At 48.4% G+C, this 15,741-nt stretch overlaps 1 protein-coding gene across 1 annotated transcript; it reads right to left on the reverse strand.

Annotated features, from left to right (window-relative positions):
* Positions 2,690-15,116, reverse strand: LOC110437078 (methionine aminopeptidase 1A). The gene is made up of 17 exons (XM_021465241.1): positions 14,962-15,116; positions 14,793-14,866; positions 14,309-14,359; positions 13,739-13,894; positions 12,941-13,016; positions 12,762-12,809; positions 12,632-12,676; positions 12,437-12,536; positions 12,234-12,285; positions 12,111-12,152; positions 4,234-4,295; positions 4,051-4,149; positions 3,810-3,883; positions 3,642-3,711; positions 3,443-3,508; positions 3,268-3,356; positions 2,690-3,076 (listed from the first exon to the last, which is right to left on the reverse strand). The coding sequence occupies exons 2-17, from the start codon at positions 14,855-14,857 to the stop codon at positions 2,996-2,998; spliced, it is 1,176 nt and encodes a 391-aa protein (XP_021320916.1). The 5' UTR covers positions 14,858-14,866; positions 14,962-15,116; the 3' UTR covers positions 2,690-2,995.

Consider the following 15,741-nt stretch of genomic DNA (forward strand, 5'->3'; position numbering starts at 1 on the left):
GCATTTTCTTGTGGGGCTTCTTGTATTGAAGTATGTTTCCTCAATATCAAATTGCTCTGGTTCCAAACTATAGGAACAACTCTAGAGTCTCTTTACATCCTTCCATTGATAGAAATAGAGACTGGTGGAAAAAAAAATCCTCTAACAGCTTCTTCAATTAGAGCTCCAAATATTGTCATTCTCTACTGGTTTCTCACTACTCAAAGGAGAATGAGTTAACTCTCTGAAGTACGTACAATATATAGAGAAAATATTGGAGGACAAAAATATTAAAAACGTCTTTTATTCAGAAATGACTCAAACGAGGTTTAGAGCCCACCCGTCTGTCCATATTTAAGCCTAGATATTCAATGCCCCTTTCAATTTCGTGCTTATCCGAATATTCATTGTATGATACTAGATCTAAGTATAGATATTCAAAGTTTGGCTTTTTTATAGATATATAGTACTCCCTCCATTCTAAATTATAAGATGCTTGACTTTTTTATCCTAAGTTTGACCACTCGTCTTAACTAAGCCACGACAAAAGAAGTAATATTTTGCATAAATTTTTGAATAAGACGAGTGGTTAAAGTTGGTGTTGAAAAGCAAAAATTCAAAAAAATTAAAATTAACTATAAACATCTATATCCACATTTATAATTTTTGAAGTAATATCAACATCCGCATCTGCATTCAAATTCAAAAGCAAAAATTAACTATAAACATCTATATCCACATTTATATATTCGCATTTTATTTCTTTTCATCCTTACCTACCTAGTCCAAGGAAAAATTATATACTCCCTCCATCCAAATTGTAAGTCATTTCAATAATCCTGGAAAGTCAAAACATTTTCACGTTTGACCAAAATTATAGAGAGAAATACTAAAATTTATAACGTAAAGCGAGTATACTATGAAAATATAATTAAGAAAGAATCTAATGATATTTAGTTGGTATCATAATAATAATTATTTTATCATATAAATTTAGTCAAACTTAGAAAAATTTGACTCTCCAAGATTCTTGGAATGACTTATAATTTGGAATGGAGGGAGTAAATATTTGTATCCATATATTCATATTTTGATCTGTTTTCGTTCCTCGGCGGGCGATGGGGCAAGCAAGATGGCAAACACAATGGTAGACTCTAGTTGGGAAGCCGCTACATGTAACAAAGAAAAGGGCTTCTTAGAGCAACTCCAGCAGGGCCTCTACTCGAGCCTTAATAGCTAAATATGCATGCCCAAGTTAAAAATCTAACTCCACCAGAGCCCCTACTACAGACTCTAAATTTGCTGGGCTAATAAAATCCTCCCACCAGACCCACTTCATCACCCCTCGGCCCCCATCCTGCTTGCGCATACGAAACTGTGGTCTTCCCCTGCTCGTGACACGTCCCCTCCCCTCCGACGAGCGCGCTTCCTCCATTCCGACAAGCACGCCACCGTACGCCTCCCCACTGACGAGCACAACCGCCTCCTCCTATCTCCGCACGATCACGAGCATAGTTGCCCGCATCTACCTCCACTGTGCTCCCTCTATCCCTCACCTCTGACGAGGGTGCCTCCTCTACTCCGACAAGCACACTCCCTGGTGGCTCGATCTCTTCTGCAGCTCGATCTGTTGCACGACCGCTCGATCTCCTGCTCACGCTCTGGGAGAAGCGGTGTTGTCCTGCTCTGGCCGCTGTGAGGAGCAGCCCGACGAGCTCGCTGTCGGGTGGAGCGTCCTCAGCCTGCTCGAGCCGCTGGGAGGAGCGGGCCTGACCTGCTCGTCACCAAACGAGCGGCCCTGTGTCTGTGCGTGGAGATAGGATGAGCGGAAGAAGGATCGAATCAATGGTGTGTGGATCCCCATATGTTGATATAGACTTTGAGGGTTTTATTTGGGGTTGTTGTTGGAGTAAAAAATTTTTGTTAGGCTAATAAAAATAGGGGTGAGCACCTAAATTCAAAATAGGAGCCATGGATGCCCCTGCTGAAGTTGCTCTAATATGTACTTTCTCTTTTCAAAATTACTTCGTCCGTTCCTAAATAACTATTGTTATCGTTCCTGCTTTTAGTCTAGAGAAATAATTTTGACTAATTTTATATAAAAATATTAAATTTATGATATATAATTAATATTATTAGATGGATCATTCAATCTATTTTTATAATAAATCTATTTGGAAATATAGATGATACATATATTTTCTACAAATCTAATCAAACTTATAGTACGAGAAAAAGACAGTTATTTAGGAACGAAGGTAGTATATAAGATATTTTTTTTTCTAGATATATAAATTTTACTATCCAATATATCTAGTCTACAAAAGCTAAAAGATCTTATAATTTAAGAGAGAGAGAGAGAGAGAAAGAGAGAAACTATCCTTAGAAATACACGTGCTACAGGCACGTTCTAGACAAGCTTTCAAAAAGCCTTTTCTTGATCCAGCAGTCAAGAAACATTCCCAAATTCCTGCAGTTCGAGAAAATGTCTACCTTAGCTGTAATTCTTGCCAAGTTTTTGAAAGCCTTTTCTTGATCCTGCAGTTCAAGAAAAATGCCCAAATTCCTGCAGTTCGAGAAAATGTCACCTTAACTGTAATGCTACAAGTCTATGCCAAAGTTTTTCGAGGACGCGGATGGCAACATTCCCAATCATCGGGTGCTGCGGCTCTTGTGGGTTTTGAATTCAGTAAAAATTAACCTACTAAAATTGATGGAAATCATGTTTTCTGAAGTCAAAAGTAAACTTTAATGGCATAATCATATTGGTGACACAACTCAAGAAGCCATACGTCTCGTGTAACTCGGAGAAAACCGACTTAACAATACACACTCTCAGGAACAATTCCGCAGGATAGACAATTGTTGAGACTATTCAGCAGTAGCATGCTTATCACTTTCTGGTCTGGAAAAATTGAAAATTTCAGCTTTGACCGACTGATAAAGAGTAACAAAAATTTTTGCTGACCCAGTGTATCAGTATCTCTTTCTTGTTGCTGTTGATGGAATGGCCCCATCACGGCTTCTTCAACCATGGAAAAACGTCCGGTGATGAGGGTAACCGTGCCGTCAAAACTTCACATCCTGTCTCTGTAACCTGGAGCATAGAACAGAATATATATAACAAATTGAAGGGATAAAAACTCTCTTTAAATTTTCTCAGACCCACAGAATTAATAGCATTGCACTTGCACGTGCCGTATTTGTTCTTTCTTGCACAACAAAATCATCTGCATGATAAACAGCTTCCAGAATTGATCCTCTAAGACAGAAACTCATAGTACTCACCAGAAGTGTATGTTCAAATTGAGCACTCCGTTTACCATCTGCTGTCACTGCAGTCCAATCATCAGGCCACAGACGATCATTCCAAACTCCTACAGAATATGAACAGTACTGCTCAACACTCAGGTGTTTGGAAACATTTTTGAACTGATATGGGATTTATAGTACATAAACTTGCCTGCATTGATCATTGGTTCAATTGTAAATGTCTGCCCAGCTTTCATGATACCAACAGCCTTGTTTCCTGCAATAAATATTGTCAGCATATCTCCAACTGAATTACACTATGTACCCTTATGACATAGCTTGTACAGTAGTGTCATATTTACTGCATTAATACAATAAATATAAATAAGAAATAGTTGCAAGAAACGTACTTGAATAATGAGGAATATTTGGGGCGCAGTGAAACAGTTCTCCAATGCCATGGCCACAATAAGATTTCACCTGAAGGAAAGATAAATCACAAGAGCATGGATACAAACATAGAATCGAGGTAGTAACTAAATATTAATTCTATATTTCTATACCAATCCAATACTAACCACAGATAAACCTGACATCGAAGCATGCCTGTTTATGACTTCTCCAACCTCACGGAACCGAACTCCAGGTTTAACTGCACACGAATATGTTTAAGTTCAAATGTCAAATATCCTTTACAAGTATGACCTGACGGTCTTAGAAAAACGTAATAAGGATCAAGCAAAGGAAATCCTTTTGTTTTGTTTAGAAATTTAGGCATATATATGGAATACAGCAAGGTCAAATTACAAAGAATGTCACCTATTGCAATAGCTTTCTCCAAGCACTCGTAGGTACAACGTACAAGCTGTTTGGAAGCTTCATCGACATTTCCAACAAAATATGTCTCATTCAAATCACCTGATGTTGAGACATATGCTAATTAAAAATAGACCATAGTACATTTCAGCAGTCAAACTTCATATCAGGCAGAAGAGGCTTTACCATGAACACCTTTATAGTATACAGTTACATCAACATTTACAATGTCACCATCCTCAAGTTTCCTGTTAAAAGAACAGAGATAATAATCAAAACTAATTGTAATCAAATATACCATCTTGGAACAAAAGTCAATGATAGTGAAAAACTGAAAATATTATTAAGGTGCAACTAATAAACAAACAAAAGATTTACTTGTGCCTAACATGAAACTAGAAATTCAGAATCCTATACAAATCTAAAATCTACTACCAGCCTACTTATTGCCCCCAGTTCAAAATACTTGTTGTTTTAACTTCTTTTATTACTCCCTCCGTCCCTGAAAGCTGCTATTCCTAGCAAAATTCCGACAGATTAGTGGAGGTGCCAAAAGACTATACTACCCCTCATTAAATGCACATGAATCGTTGATTTTCTGCTTGGGGCCATGCGCTGTTAACCTACTTCGGGCTACGTGCTGGCAGTCATTTACTACTCATCCAGCGGCTGAACCAGCTGAAGCGTTTGCTATCACTTGCGTGCGCGCCAAAAATTTCTAACACGCGCGAACACAATTCTCAGTCCACCGAATACACAGGGGCTAAAAACAATTTGGATAGCACATCGGCATAGCAGCCATCTTCTTTCGAGTCCGGCACATCATCATAGCCTTCCTCTTCCTCCGAGTCCGGCACGATCTCATAGCCTTCCTCTTCCTCCGAGTCCGGCACGATCTCACCGGGATCGATTCCGGGGCTCCCAAACCGGAACACGCCGCTACCTTCGCCGCTCTTGCGTCCACGAACAGCGACGCTACGTCCACGATGGCCACCGCGGAGCAGGGCATCGCGTCCATGACGGCCAACGCGGCCGTGGAATCCCCACATGCTTGGGTCGCGCCGAGTCCGGGAGCTCCGAGCCAGAATCCCGTCGCTCCCACTGCCAAGAGACTGGATCCCGCCGCCACCAACGCCCGGAGCCCGAATCTCGCCGCCGCCAACGCCCGGAGCTCGGATCCTGCCGGCGCCACCACTGCCCTGATCTCCTTGCTCCATTCTGCCACGGCCATCTGCTACGCGAGGAGGGGCCATTAAAAGGACCTCGCACCATCAACACACTCCCGGGGATTGGGGATTTTGGGTGCTGCTACCGATCTCGTGGATTGGAGTTTGGGGGCGGCATGGTGCTGAAGACGGAGAAGAGAAGTTCTGGGAAGAGGAGGTGCGGTCAAAGTGAGAGACGGGAGGGAGATGTGTGGTCCAGGTGAGGCACGGTCAAGGAGTAGTACTGTACTCCGTAATAATTAGATGGGGAACACGAGGAGATATTAAATCGGGTGGTGGACGGAGTACTCTACGAATTCATCTTTTAGTGGACAAATTTTGGTTCTAGGAATAGCAGCTTTCAGGGACAGAGGGAGTATCTTCAAAATACTTGTTGCTCTACAACGTCAAGGCAACTTCAGCCAGTTTACCAGTTTGTACCCTTCCCTAATTGCATCATTAACTTCTTTCTCCATGCATGCACACTTTAGAGAACCTTAATTATGGGTGAGATGGTCATTTTACCTCCTCCCTAATTCTTGTGCCCAACTCTAAAACAAGTACTGTGAATCAGATGGTACCAAGCCAAGAATCTACTTGTAGGACAAACTAAAAGCGTGCTGTGTTAGTCGCTGGATCCTTGCTCTAGGTGTGAGCAGGATCCTTACTCTCATTGAGAGGATAGCACACTGAGTTGGGGCAATTTTCTGGGTTTATTTCTCACACAATGCTATATCAACCTGAGGGGTTGGGGATACATATTTATAGGGCTGCTAACCAGCCAGCATATGCCAAGATGCTAGTCTAAGATGCTAGTCTAAGATGCTGTCCTACAGATGCTAACTGCTGTCCTAAAAGCAGTCAAGATGCTGTCCTACAGATGCTAACTGCTGTCCTAAAAGCAGTCAAGGATGCTGTCCTACACAAGAACCATGTGCTGCCTACTGCAGCCCACAACCACCAGCCAACAGAGACTTATCCATCATTCTCCCCCTAAGTCTTGTGTGGCTCCTTGTGGGGTATCTGAGCCATCCCGATCCTGGTGCGAAATTCCTGGAACTTGACTCGCCCAAGGGACTTGGTCAGAAAGTCGGCGAGCTGGTCTTGGGTGTTGATGTAGTTGGCCCGAACGCTCCCTTCCTCCAGGCAGCTCCTGATGAAGTGGTACCTCACCCGGATGTGCTTGCTGCGCTCATGGAAGACTGGATTCTTCGCCAAGGCCAAGGCGGACTTGCTGTCCACCCTGAGCTCCACTGCCTCTGCGTCTCTGCCAAGGAGATCGCCAAGCAGCCGAGCCAGCCACAGAGCCTGAGTAGAAGCGGTAGTGGCTGCGATGTATTCTGCCTCGCAGCTGGACAGAGCCACCACCTGCTGCTTGACCGACTGCCAGCTGATCGGACACTTGCCGAGGAAGAAGAGCGTCCCGCTGGTGCTCTTGCTCGTGTCGATGTCGCCGGCGTGGTCGCTGTCACTGTACCCGATGAAATGTGCCGCACCGGGGCACCTCGGGTAGTGCAGACCGTAGTCGGAGGTGCCTGCGACGTAGCGGAGGATCCTCTTCACGGCCTGCTGGTGCTCCGTCGTCGGTCGCTGCATGAACCGGCTGACATAGCCGACGGCGAACGCCAAGTCCGGTCGCGTGTGGACAAGGTAGCGAAGGCTGCCCACAATACGCCGGTACTGCGTCGCGTCCACCTCTTCCTCCGTACTCTCCCGACTCAGCCTCAGCCTCTCCTCCATAGGAGTGTGGGCTGGGTTGCAGCCGGTGAGACCGCCCAGCTCCACAATGCGCTTGGCGTAGGCTGTCTGGCGGAGAGAGGTGCCGGAGCTGTCCTGGTGGACCTCGATCCCCAGGTAGAAGGAGAGAGGGCCCAAGTCGCTCATCTGGAAGGTCGCCCTCATCTTCTCCTTGAACGCCTCGATCTCCACCTCCTCGGTGCCGGTGATCACAAGATCATCGACGTAGACACCCACCAGCAGGGCCTTTCGTCCCCTGCCCCGCCGGTAGATGGCCGCCTCGTGCGGGCTTTGCTCGAAGCCCATCCCCTTCATTGTGGAATCCAGTTTGGCATTCCACGGCCTCGGTGCCTGCCGCAAGCCATAGAGGGCCTTGCGCAGACGAAGCACCTTGCCTTCCTTGCCGGGAATCACAAATCCTGGCGGCTGGTGCACGTAGACCTCCTTCAAGTCGCCGTTAAGGAACGCCGACTTGACATCCATGTGATGGACACGCCAGCCCTCCTGGGCAGCTAGCGCAAGGAGAAGTCGCACGGACTCCATCCGTGCTACGAGGGCGAAGGCGTCGTCGAAGTCGACCCCCTCCTGCTGCACGAAACCTCGAGCCACCAAGCGAGCCTTGTGCTTGACGATGGCACCGGCTTCATCCCTCTTCAGCTTGAACACCCACTTAAGGGTGATCGCGCGGGGCGTCGTCGAAGTCGACCCCCTCCTGCTGCACGAAACCTCGAGCCACCAAGCGAGCCTTGTGCTTGACGATGGCACCGGCTTCATCCCTCTTCAGCTTGAACACCCACTTAAGGGTGATCACGCGGTGACCACGAGGGAGATCAGCAAGCTCCCAAGTGCGGTTCTGCTCGACCGCGTCCATCTCCTGCTGCATCGCGGCACGCCATGCCGCGTCTCCCTCCGCCTCAGCGAAGGAGCGAGGTTCACCGTCCTCGTGTGCCAGGTGCAGCTCCGCCTCGAAGTCGTGTACCGCTAACCCAGGGACACGTTGGTTACCGAGGATGTTGTCCATGGTGCGGTAGCGTAGAGGCTCATCGTCGTGGTAGGCGTCGACACGATCCTCGTTGCCGGACAGTGGAGTGGCGAACTCCACCGAACGCTGACGGACCAAAGCTGCTGGTGCCGACCTTGGAGTTGCCGGTGCCGGTGTAGGAGAGTGGGGAGCCGGTGCAAGAGTGCGTGGTGTAGCCGGTGGTGTTGGACTCGCTGGTGGTGAAGGCGGTGGTGGGCTCGCCGAAGCTGATGGCGAGCTGGGTGCCGGGGAGGGCGAGCCCGGTGAGGACGAGCTGCTAGCTCCCCCGGCTCCCTCCAAGTGGACGTAGTCGACGACGAAGTCCCTGAGGGTCAAAGCCGAGCCGTCGTCCACCGCCTTGTCCCAAGTCCAGCCTCGCCCTTCATCGAACACGACGTCCCGGGAGATGCGGACGCGCTGTGTCACAGGGTCGAGGATGCGGTAGGCCTTGGCGCCCTCTGCGTAGCCGATGAGCACTCCTGGAGTGCTCCGGTCGTCGAGCTTGCCGACGTGAGTGAGCTCCTTGGCGAACGCCAGACAACCGAAGATGCGGAGGTGGCTCACCACCGGCTTGCGCCCGTGCCAAGCCTCGTACGGCGTCATGCCGTCAAGCGCCTTGGTGGGCGAGCGGTTGAGGAGATGGACAGCGGTCATCACCGCCTCTCCCCAGTAGATCGCCGGCATCCCTCTCTGCTTGAGGAGGGCGCGGGCGGTGGCGACCACCGTCTGGTTGCGGCGCTCGACGACGCCGTTCTGCTGCGGGGTGTACGGCGCGGTGAAGTGGCGCTGGATCCCCTCGTCGGCGCAGTGCGCCGCGAACTCAGCCGCCGTGAACTCGCCGCCGTTGTCCGTGCGCAGCACCCGAAGCTTGCGGCCGCACTCCTTCTCCGCAGCAGCTTGGTGGTGCTTGATGGCGTCCGCGGCTGCCCCCTAGGTGTCGAGGAGGACAGCCCACATGTAGCGGGACGCGTCGTCGACGAGGAGGAGGAAGTAGCGTCGTCCTCCAGGTGTAGCCGGTGTCACGGGGCCGCAAAGGTCGCCGTGCACGAGCTCCAGCTTCTCCTTGGCGCGGAAGCTTGCTTGGCGGGGAAAGGGCAGCCGTCGCTGCTTGGTGAGGACGCAGGTGTCGCAGAACTGCTCCACGTAGTCGACGCACGGCATGCCCTGCACCATCTCCTTGTTGCCGAGCTGCTTCAGGGCCTCGAAGTTGAGGTGCCCAAAGCGCTCGTGCCACCGCCAGGCTTCATCGTCCCGCCGAGCTGCAAGGCAAAAAGGTTGCGCCACCTGTACGTGAAGGACGTAGAGGCGGTTGCTCCCCCTGTTCACCTTGGCGAGAAGTCGGTGACGAGGATCCCAAATGCGAAGCACGCCGTCCTTGATCTCCACGCGCGAGCCATTCTCATCCAGCTGTCCCAAGCTGATGATGGAGTTCCTCAGCGCGGGGATGTAGTAGACGCCGGTGAGCAGCCGATGCTCACCGAAGATTACGGAGCCGGCGCCCTTGATCTCTACGGCGGAGGCGTCCCCGAACTTGACGGAGCCTCGAACGTTGGAGTCGAGCTCGGAGAAGAACTCCCGCCGGCCTGTCATGTGGTGGGTGGCGCCGGTGTCGAGGCACCACCCATCGATCTTGTCGCTGCCGCCGGACCCGCTGCTGAGGAGGGCGTGTGCCTTGGCCTCGTCGAGGTGGAGAAGAGCCGCTGTAGCCGGTGCTACTGGAGATGGCTCGGCGCTAGCATGTGCCATGAACAGAGCTGGCTGCTCCTCCTCCGCCTGCGCGACGTGGGCCTGGGCGCGTCGTGGCTGCCTGCAGTCCTTAGCCCAATGGCCAGCAAGACCACAGTTCCTGCAGCAGTCATCTTGTGCCGGCTTGGGTTTTTCGGCGGCGGCGCCTTGGACACCTCCGCGGGCGCCTCCGTTGGCACGCCCTTGCGCCCCGACCTGGGCGCCTTTGCGTGACTTGCCGCGCTTGCCACGCTTGCGGCTGGCTGCTGCAGAAGAAGGCTCCCCCTTCTTCTTGTCACCTTGCCCGGCAGCCCACTGCTCCCGGGTGAGAAGGAGCTTGGGCCCCGAGGAGGGTTGTGGCTCGTCAATGTCGACGACCTTGAGGCGACCTATCGCCTCCTCGATCGACATCGTGGAGAGGTCGAGCAGGGACTCGATTGAGCGAGCCATCTGCTTGTACTTCTCGAGGACGCAGCGGAAGAGCTTCTCGACAGCTCTCTCCTCGCTGTAGGTGTTGTCACCAAACTGCACCACTTTCCGCAGCAAAGTGTTGAGACGGAGAGCAAAATCATCAACGTCCTCACCTGGCTTGAAGGCCAAGTCCTCCCACTCCTTGCGGAGTTGCTGCAGTGTGGACTTGCGGGCGCGATCACTGCCGATGCGTGCTGCAGCAATGGCGTCCCAAGCATCCTTGGCAGTCCGCTTGCTGGTAAGCGAGAACTGCATCTCGGTCGGGACTGCAGCGATGAGGGCATTCAGTGCCCGTCGATCCTGGTCGTAGTCGACGTCGCCGTACCGCACTGCCTCCCACATGTGCAGCACCTGTCTGAAGTCTCATCTTCATCACCGCAGCCCACTCAACATAGTTGGTCTTGGTGAGGGTAGGCCACCCACCACCAGGGCCAACGTCCCTGGCAACAGCCTGGTACCCGTGGTAGCCACAGTACCGGTCCAGGGAGAGAGAGCCACGCGGCCTGCGAAGGCCGTGCTCTTCCTCGACCTGTCCACCGCCGTTGCCATGTGCGCCTCCTCCAGGAGCGTCGTCGGCTCCACCACGGTACCGGTCCAGGGAGAGAGAGCCACGCGGCCTGCGAAGGCCATGCTCTTCCTCGACCCGTCCACCGCCGTTGCCGTGCGCGCCTCCTCCAGGAACGCCACCTGCGCCTCCACGCCTGTCTGGACTGCGGCCACGCTCGTGGGCGTGCACAGCTGCCCACTGCGCCGCTCGCCGGCGTGCTGCATCTCTCTCCAGCAGCTCCAGGTCTGGGTCAGCACTGTCATCAGCAGCGATGGAGCTGCTGTGACTGCTGCGCAGGTCCTCAACCTCCGCTGCCGCTGCACGCGCTGCATCTGCAGCTGCTGCTGCCTCCACCTCCGCTCTGGCTGCTGCCAGCTCCGCTTGGGCCAGCCTCGACGCCCTCGCTGCTGCTGCAGCGGTCGCTGCCGCTGCTCGCCTGCGCTCCTCTGCTGCAGCGAGGTCGGCCTCCTGCCGACGCCGCGCGCTCGAGGTGCCCGAGTGCTGAGACTGCCCTTCTGCGGCCATGGCGCGCTGCTGCGCGGAGAGCAGAGGCAGCCGGAACAGCTGCTGCTGCCAGCCGGGGCTGCTGCGAGGCAGGGAGCTCGACTGGAGAAGGGATTGAGCAGGAAATGCTTAGGCTACAGGATACTACAGCTCCGATACCACTTGTTAGTCGCTGGATCCTTGCTCTAGGTGTGAGCAGGATCCTTACTCTCATTGAGAGGATAGCACACTGAGTTGGGGCAATTTTTTGGGTTTATTTCTCACACAATGCTATATCAACCTGAGGGGTTGGGGATACATATTTATAGGGCTGCTAACCAGCCAGCATATGCCAAGATGCTAGTCTAAGATGCTAGTCTAAGATGCTGTCCTACAGATGCTAACTGCTGTCCTAAAAGCAGTCAAGATGCTGTCCTACAGATGCTAACTGCTGTCCTAAAAGCAGTCAAGGATGCTGTCCTACACAAGAACCATGTGCTGCCTACTGCAGCCCACAACCACCAGCCAACAGAGACTTATCCATCATGCTGTTATCAGACCTAACAGCTCCTGACTTGTTTCACTGGTGATTACTTCGGAATTTCAATGGGTCTATGCAATGTATTTGAACATATTATTTGCAAATTCTATCAGGAGCAACCATACAAATAGAACTCAAGAAAGATAGATAATTGTAATACATGTGAGTAAATATAAAAAGAAATCTTTACGCATGTAAGTAAATAATATCGAATATTTATACATGCAAGTCAAAAATGGCCAAAGCAACAGTCAAGAAAGGCATTGAAGAGGTCAAAGGTCACTATCACTACACAAATGAAAGATCAATTTAATGTGCAAATTTCAGTAGGACCTGGCATCTGGAATTCCATGGCAAATGACTTCGTTGACAGACCTGAGTACAAGTGACGACAATGTGAGCAATGCCTTTAGTCTCCTAGAACTGAATATAACTATTAAAACAAAGACAACCTACGTGCAACATGACTTGGGGAAGAAATGGTAATTCAATGGAGATGGGTATCCACCTGAGGATCAAGAATGAAAGTTCTGATCAATAAGAGAACCGAATAGGCATGATTAAGACACAAATCTTCAAAAAAAATGTAGCAGTAATTACAAGTTCATCATTCAATCAACTGGAGTTCAATTTGTTGATTCTTAAAGGAGGTACCTCACCTCTAGCAATTGTCGCTTCATGGACGACTCTATCAATTTCATCTGTGGTAATTCCTGGTTTAATTACACGAGCAGCTGCATCTAAAACCTCTCTTGCAATCTATAAATGGTAGTATGAAATAAAGCAGAAATGATAAGGAAAGTGAAATTATAATGTCAGAATTGAGCACTCATTTACACATGCTGGGAACTTACTCGGCATGTTTCTCTCATCCTTTCTATTAGTTCAGGGGTCTTAATCTACAGAGGCACAAAGAAAGCAGTAATCATCAGATATTTGTTCATGGAACATATGTGATACTCAAAAACCTCTGAAGGATTTTACCTCTACTCTTTTCTGCAAATCACTATCTGGTTCTATCTTGGGAATTCCCTAAAAAGTATTACAATGTCAGGGAGATTTGAAAGAGCATATTGCAAGAGATATAACTTCAAATGGTAATGACGAGACGACACTGCATGCATACTGTGAAGGAAGAGACACTTAAAACAACAGGAACTTACATCAAGCGCCCAATCAGGCTTCTCAATTTCATCTGGCACCACACGCATCTTTGATATTGGATATGGTCTCAATGGACTGAAAGACATAATCATTCAATAAATGTGAGAAAGGTATTAAGGTACTACCCAAATAGCTCATTACTCCCACAGTCCCACCCTAGATTATTAGCAAAGAATAAAGGTGCATTTATGTTCAAAATTTTCAATTTGTCAATACTCTATATGGTCTCAATTTTCAGCATTCATGAAGCCACGTTGTTGCTCAAATATACTGGAACTCTCAAATGTGCTGTTAATGCTAAAAGAAGTGCTCCATGCATGCACGGTGTATAACCAAGTCAAAAAAACCGATTGTTGCTATCCAAAAGACATTGGTTCACTGCACATATATGTTAGACTCACTATTGATAGTTAGTTTTTCATAGCTCATTTGCTGCTCTAAACCTTTTGCAGGGTTATCCTTGTTCCACATAGGCTGTCAGAAGATACCAACATTTATTTAAGAAGGTAGGAAGTCAACCAGCTGAAAATTAATATAAATTTGGAATATTCAAGTTTGAGTTGTCACTAACACTTTTTGTGGTGGCTCATCTTGGATTTCAGACCTAGCCTACCCAAACTTGCTTCGGATTAGAAACTAGAAAGTTTTGTTGTCGTTCTTGTTCTTTTTGTATTTGATTGAATTTGAGTAATTGTCAATATTTAATAACTTCCCCAGCAATCCTAGAGGCAAATGAAATGCTACACATATTGAACAGATCGAACAAAGGAATTGCGGATGTGGTAATAGTATTTTACCCTGTCCAATCAAAACGAGGAAGTTCCAATGCACGTCCCCGCCCTTTTCTCACACAATATTTCCAACCTTCTGGAGACTGCTGGGATGCCAGTGCACCAGGCTTTGGATGAACAGATTTGTGAGAGCTCCATGCTGCCCTAAAACAATCCTGTGTGCTGCAAATGATTTGTGGACAGAAAAGAAGTTAATGCTTTCACTAGTTCAAATGGTGAAGGGGCAACACATGAAGCATAATTCTACCCTGCACTGGTATGCCAGCACTTCCAATGGATGCTTTGATATTAAAATATGTATTTCCTTTAAAAATCAAAAGAACAAGGATATGAAAAAATAACATCCCCACTAATAAAGGTGTCTACAGATATTTACTAACTTCATACTCATTGATGATAAAGTTTACACATAAGGCCATAACTAAATGATACATGAAACTTTAAAATACGTAGAAGGTTTTATGCTCTGTGACGTTAAAACAATAAATCTAGCTGATACTCATTCATCCAGAGAGCTCCCTACTATCATGATGTTCCAATGCAGTAAAACGAGAAGAGAGAGGAGTTGTCACTAACCAGAAAGCTGCGTTCTCACGCGGTAGCTTAAGTTCAGCACACTTGGGGCATCTGAAAATCAACACAACAGAGCATAAGCAATGGCAATGACTTGAAGAAACCAACATGTCTACTACGCGCTACTTTCCAAACTATAACTCTGCTTTTCCAGCCACAGATCACAGCAATGAACAATCAGAGACGCCCAGGTTCTCTTCAATGTTCTAATAGCAACAAGCAAATGAGACTATGAGAGCTAAACACCCAATTTCTACAACTTATACTAAATGGCGTCACAACAAAGCTGCGTCAAGCGTCAATTCCTATTACTAGATGGACAGGTGTAGGGCGTCAAAGCAAAACGCAGCGGGTAAAACTCGACAGCAGATCACTGGTGGAGACAGGAAGCGATATGTGCCAAGCAAAGCGCGGCGTGGAAAAGTCGACACCAGATCGCTGGCGAAGAGAGGAAGCGATATGTTCCAGGGGGGAGAGAGAAACGCACTGAAGCTGAGCGGGCTTGCCGCAGCGAGCGCAGGGGGGCGACGCCTCCGGGGCTCCTTTCTCCATCCCGGCTGCCTGCACCACGCCAATTGGATCAGGCGGATCAGTAGACTGCTAGACCGGGCGGGAAGGGCGCGGAGAACAGCAGAGAAGAGTCCCGTCCAACTCACCTGTGGCGGCGGAGGCTAGGGTTCCGGCGGCGGGTGCGGCGGGCACGAGGGGAAAAGAGGAGAAGGAGGTGGACGAGTCAAGCCGAGGAGGTTTTTAGAGGAGACGGTGGAAGGAAAGTCGTGCGCGCGGGTGTGTCCTGTCACACACGGCCACACGGGCATTTTCGGTAAAATGTCTTAAATCTGTCTGCATTTGGTACGGTTTTTCTCGTAACAAATCAATTAACAGTATTTTTTTATTATGATTTATCAGCCAAATGAACAAAACCAAATCAATTAAATAAAATTTAATTCTGATAAATTTTTAGCCAGATTTATTATTTGTTATTCTTTTTCTAATATATAATTATGAAAACCACTAAGTATCTTTCTGTCTACTTTTCTGTCCGTCGATATTCTATTCTCCGTGGGTGCTATTTGGATTAGAATATAGGATTTCTAACTATACTTGTCGGAAAAACAGAAAATAAAGACCCAAACCAAGAGTCATGGCAAAAAAGAAAAAGAGAAAAGATTAAAACGGAAAAAAAATTGTGACCAATGACAACATGATCTCTATGGAAAAAAGAAAAAAGTGAGCTGTTTATGGAAAGACAATACTCTATGGCAAAAACAAAAAAAGGGTGGCTTTTATGGAAAAAAGAAAAAAAAATCCAAACTATAGAAACTTACCGTAGTTGATCTCTACTCTTGTTTTATTTCCTATATGGATTTAAATTACGATCCTTATCCAACTTACTAGGAGGCATCTATTTGGATTAGAATAAAATTCCTAGCTAT

Source organism: Sorghum bicolor, chromosome 1 (assembly GCF_000003195.3).
Source record: "Sorghum bicolor cultivar BTx623 chromosome 1, Sorghum_bicolor_NCBIv3, whole genome shotgun sequence".
Taxonomy (NCBI): domain Eukaryota; kingdom Viridiplantae; phylum Streptophyta; class Magnoliopsida; order Poales; family Poaceae; genus Sorghum; species Sorghum bicolor.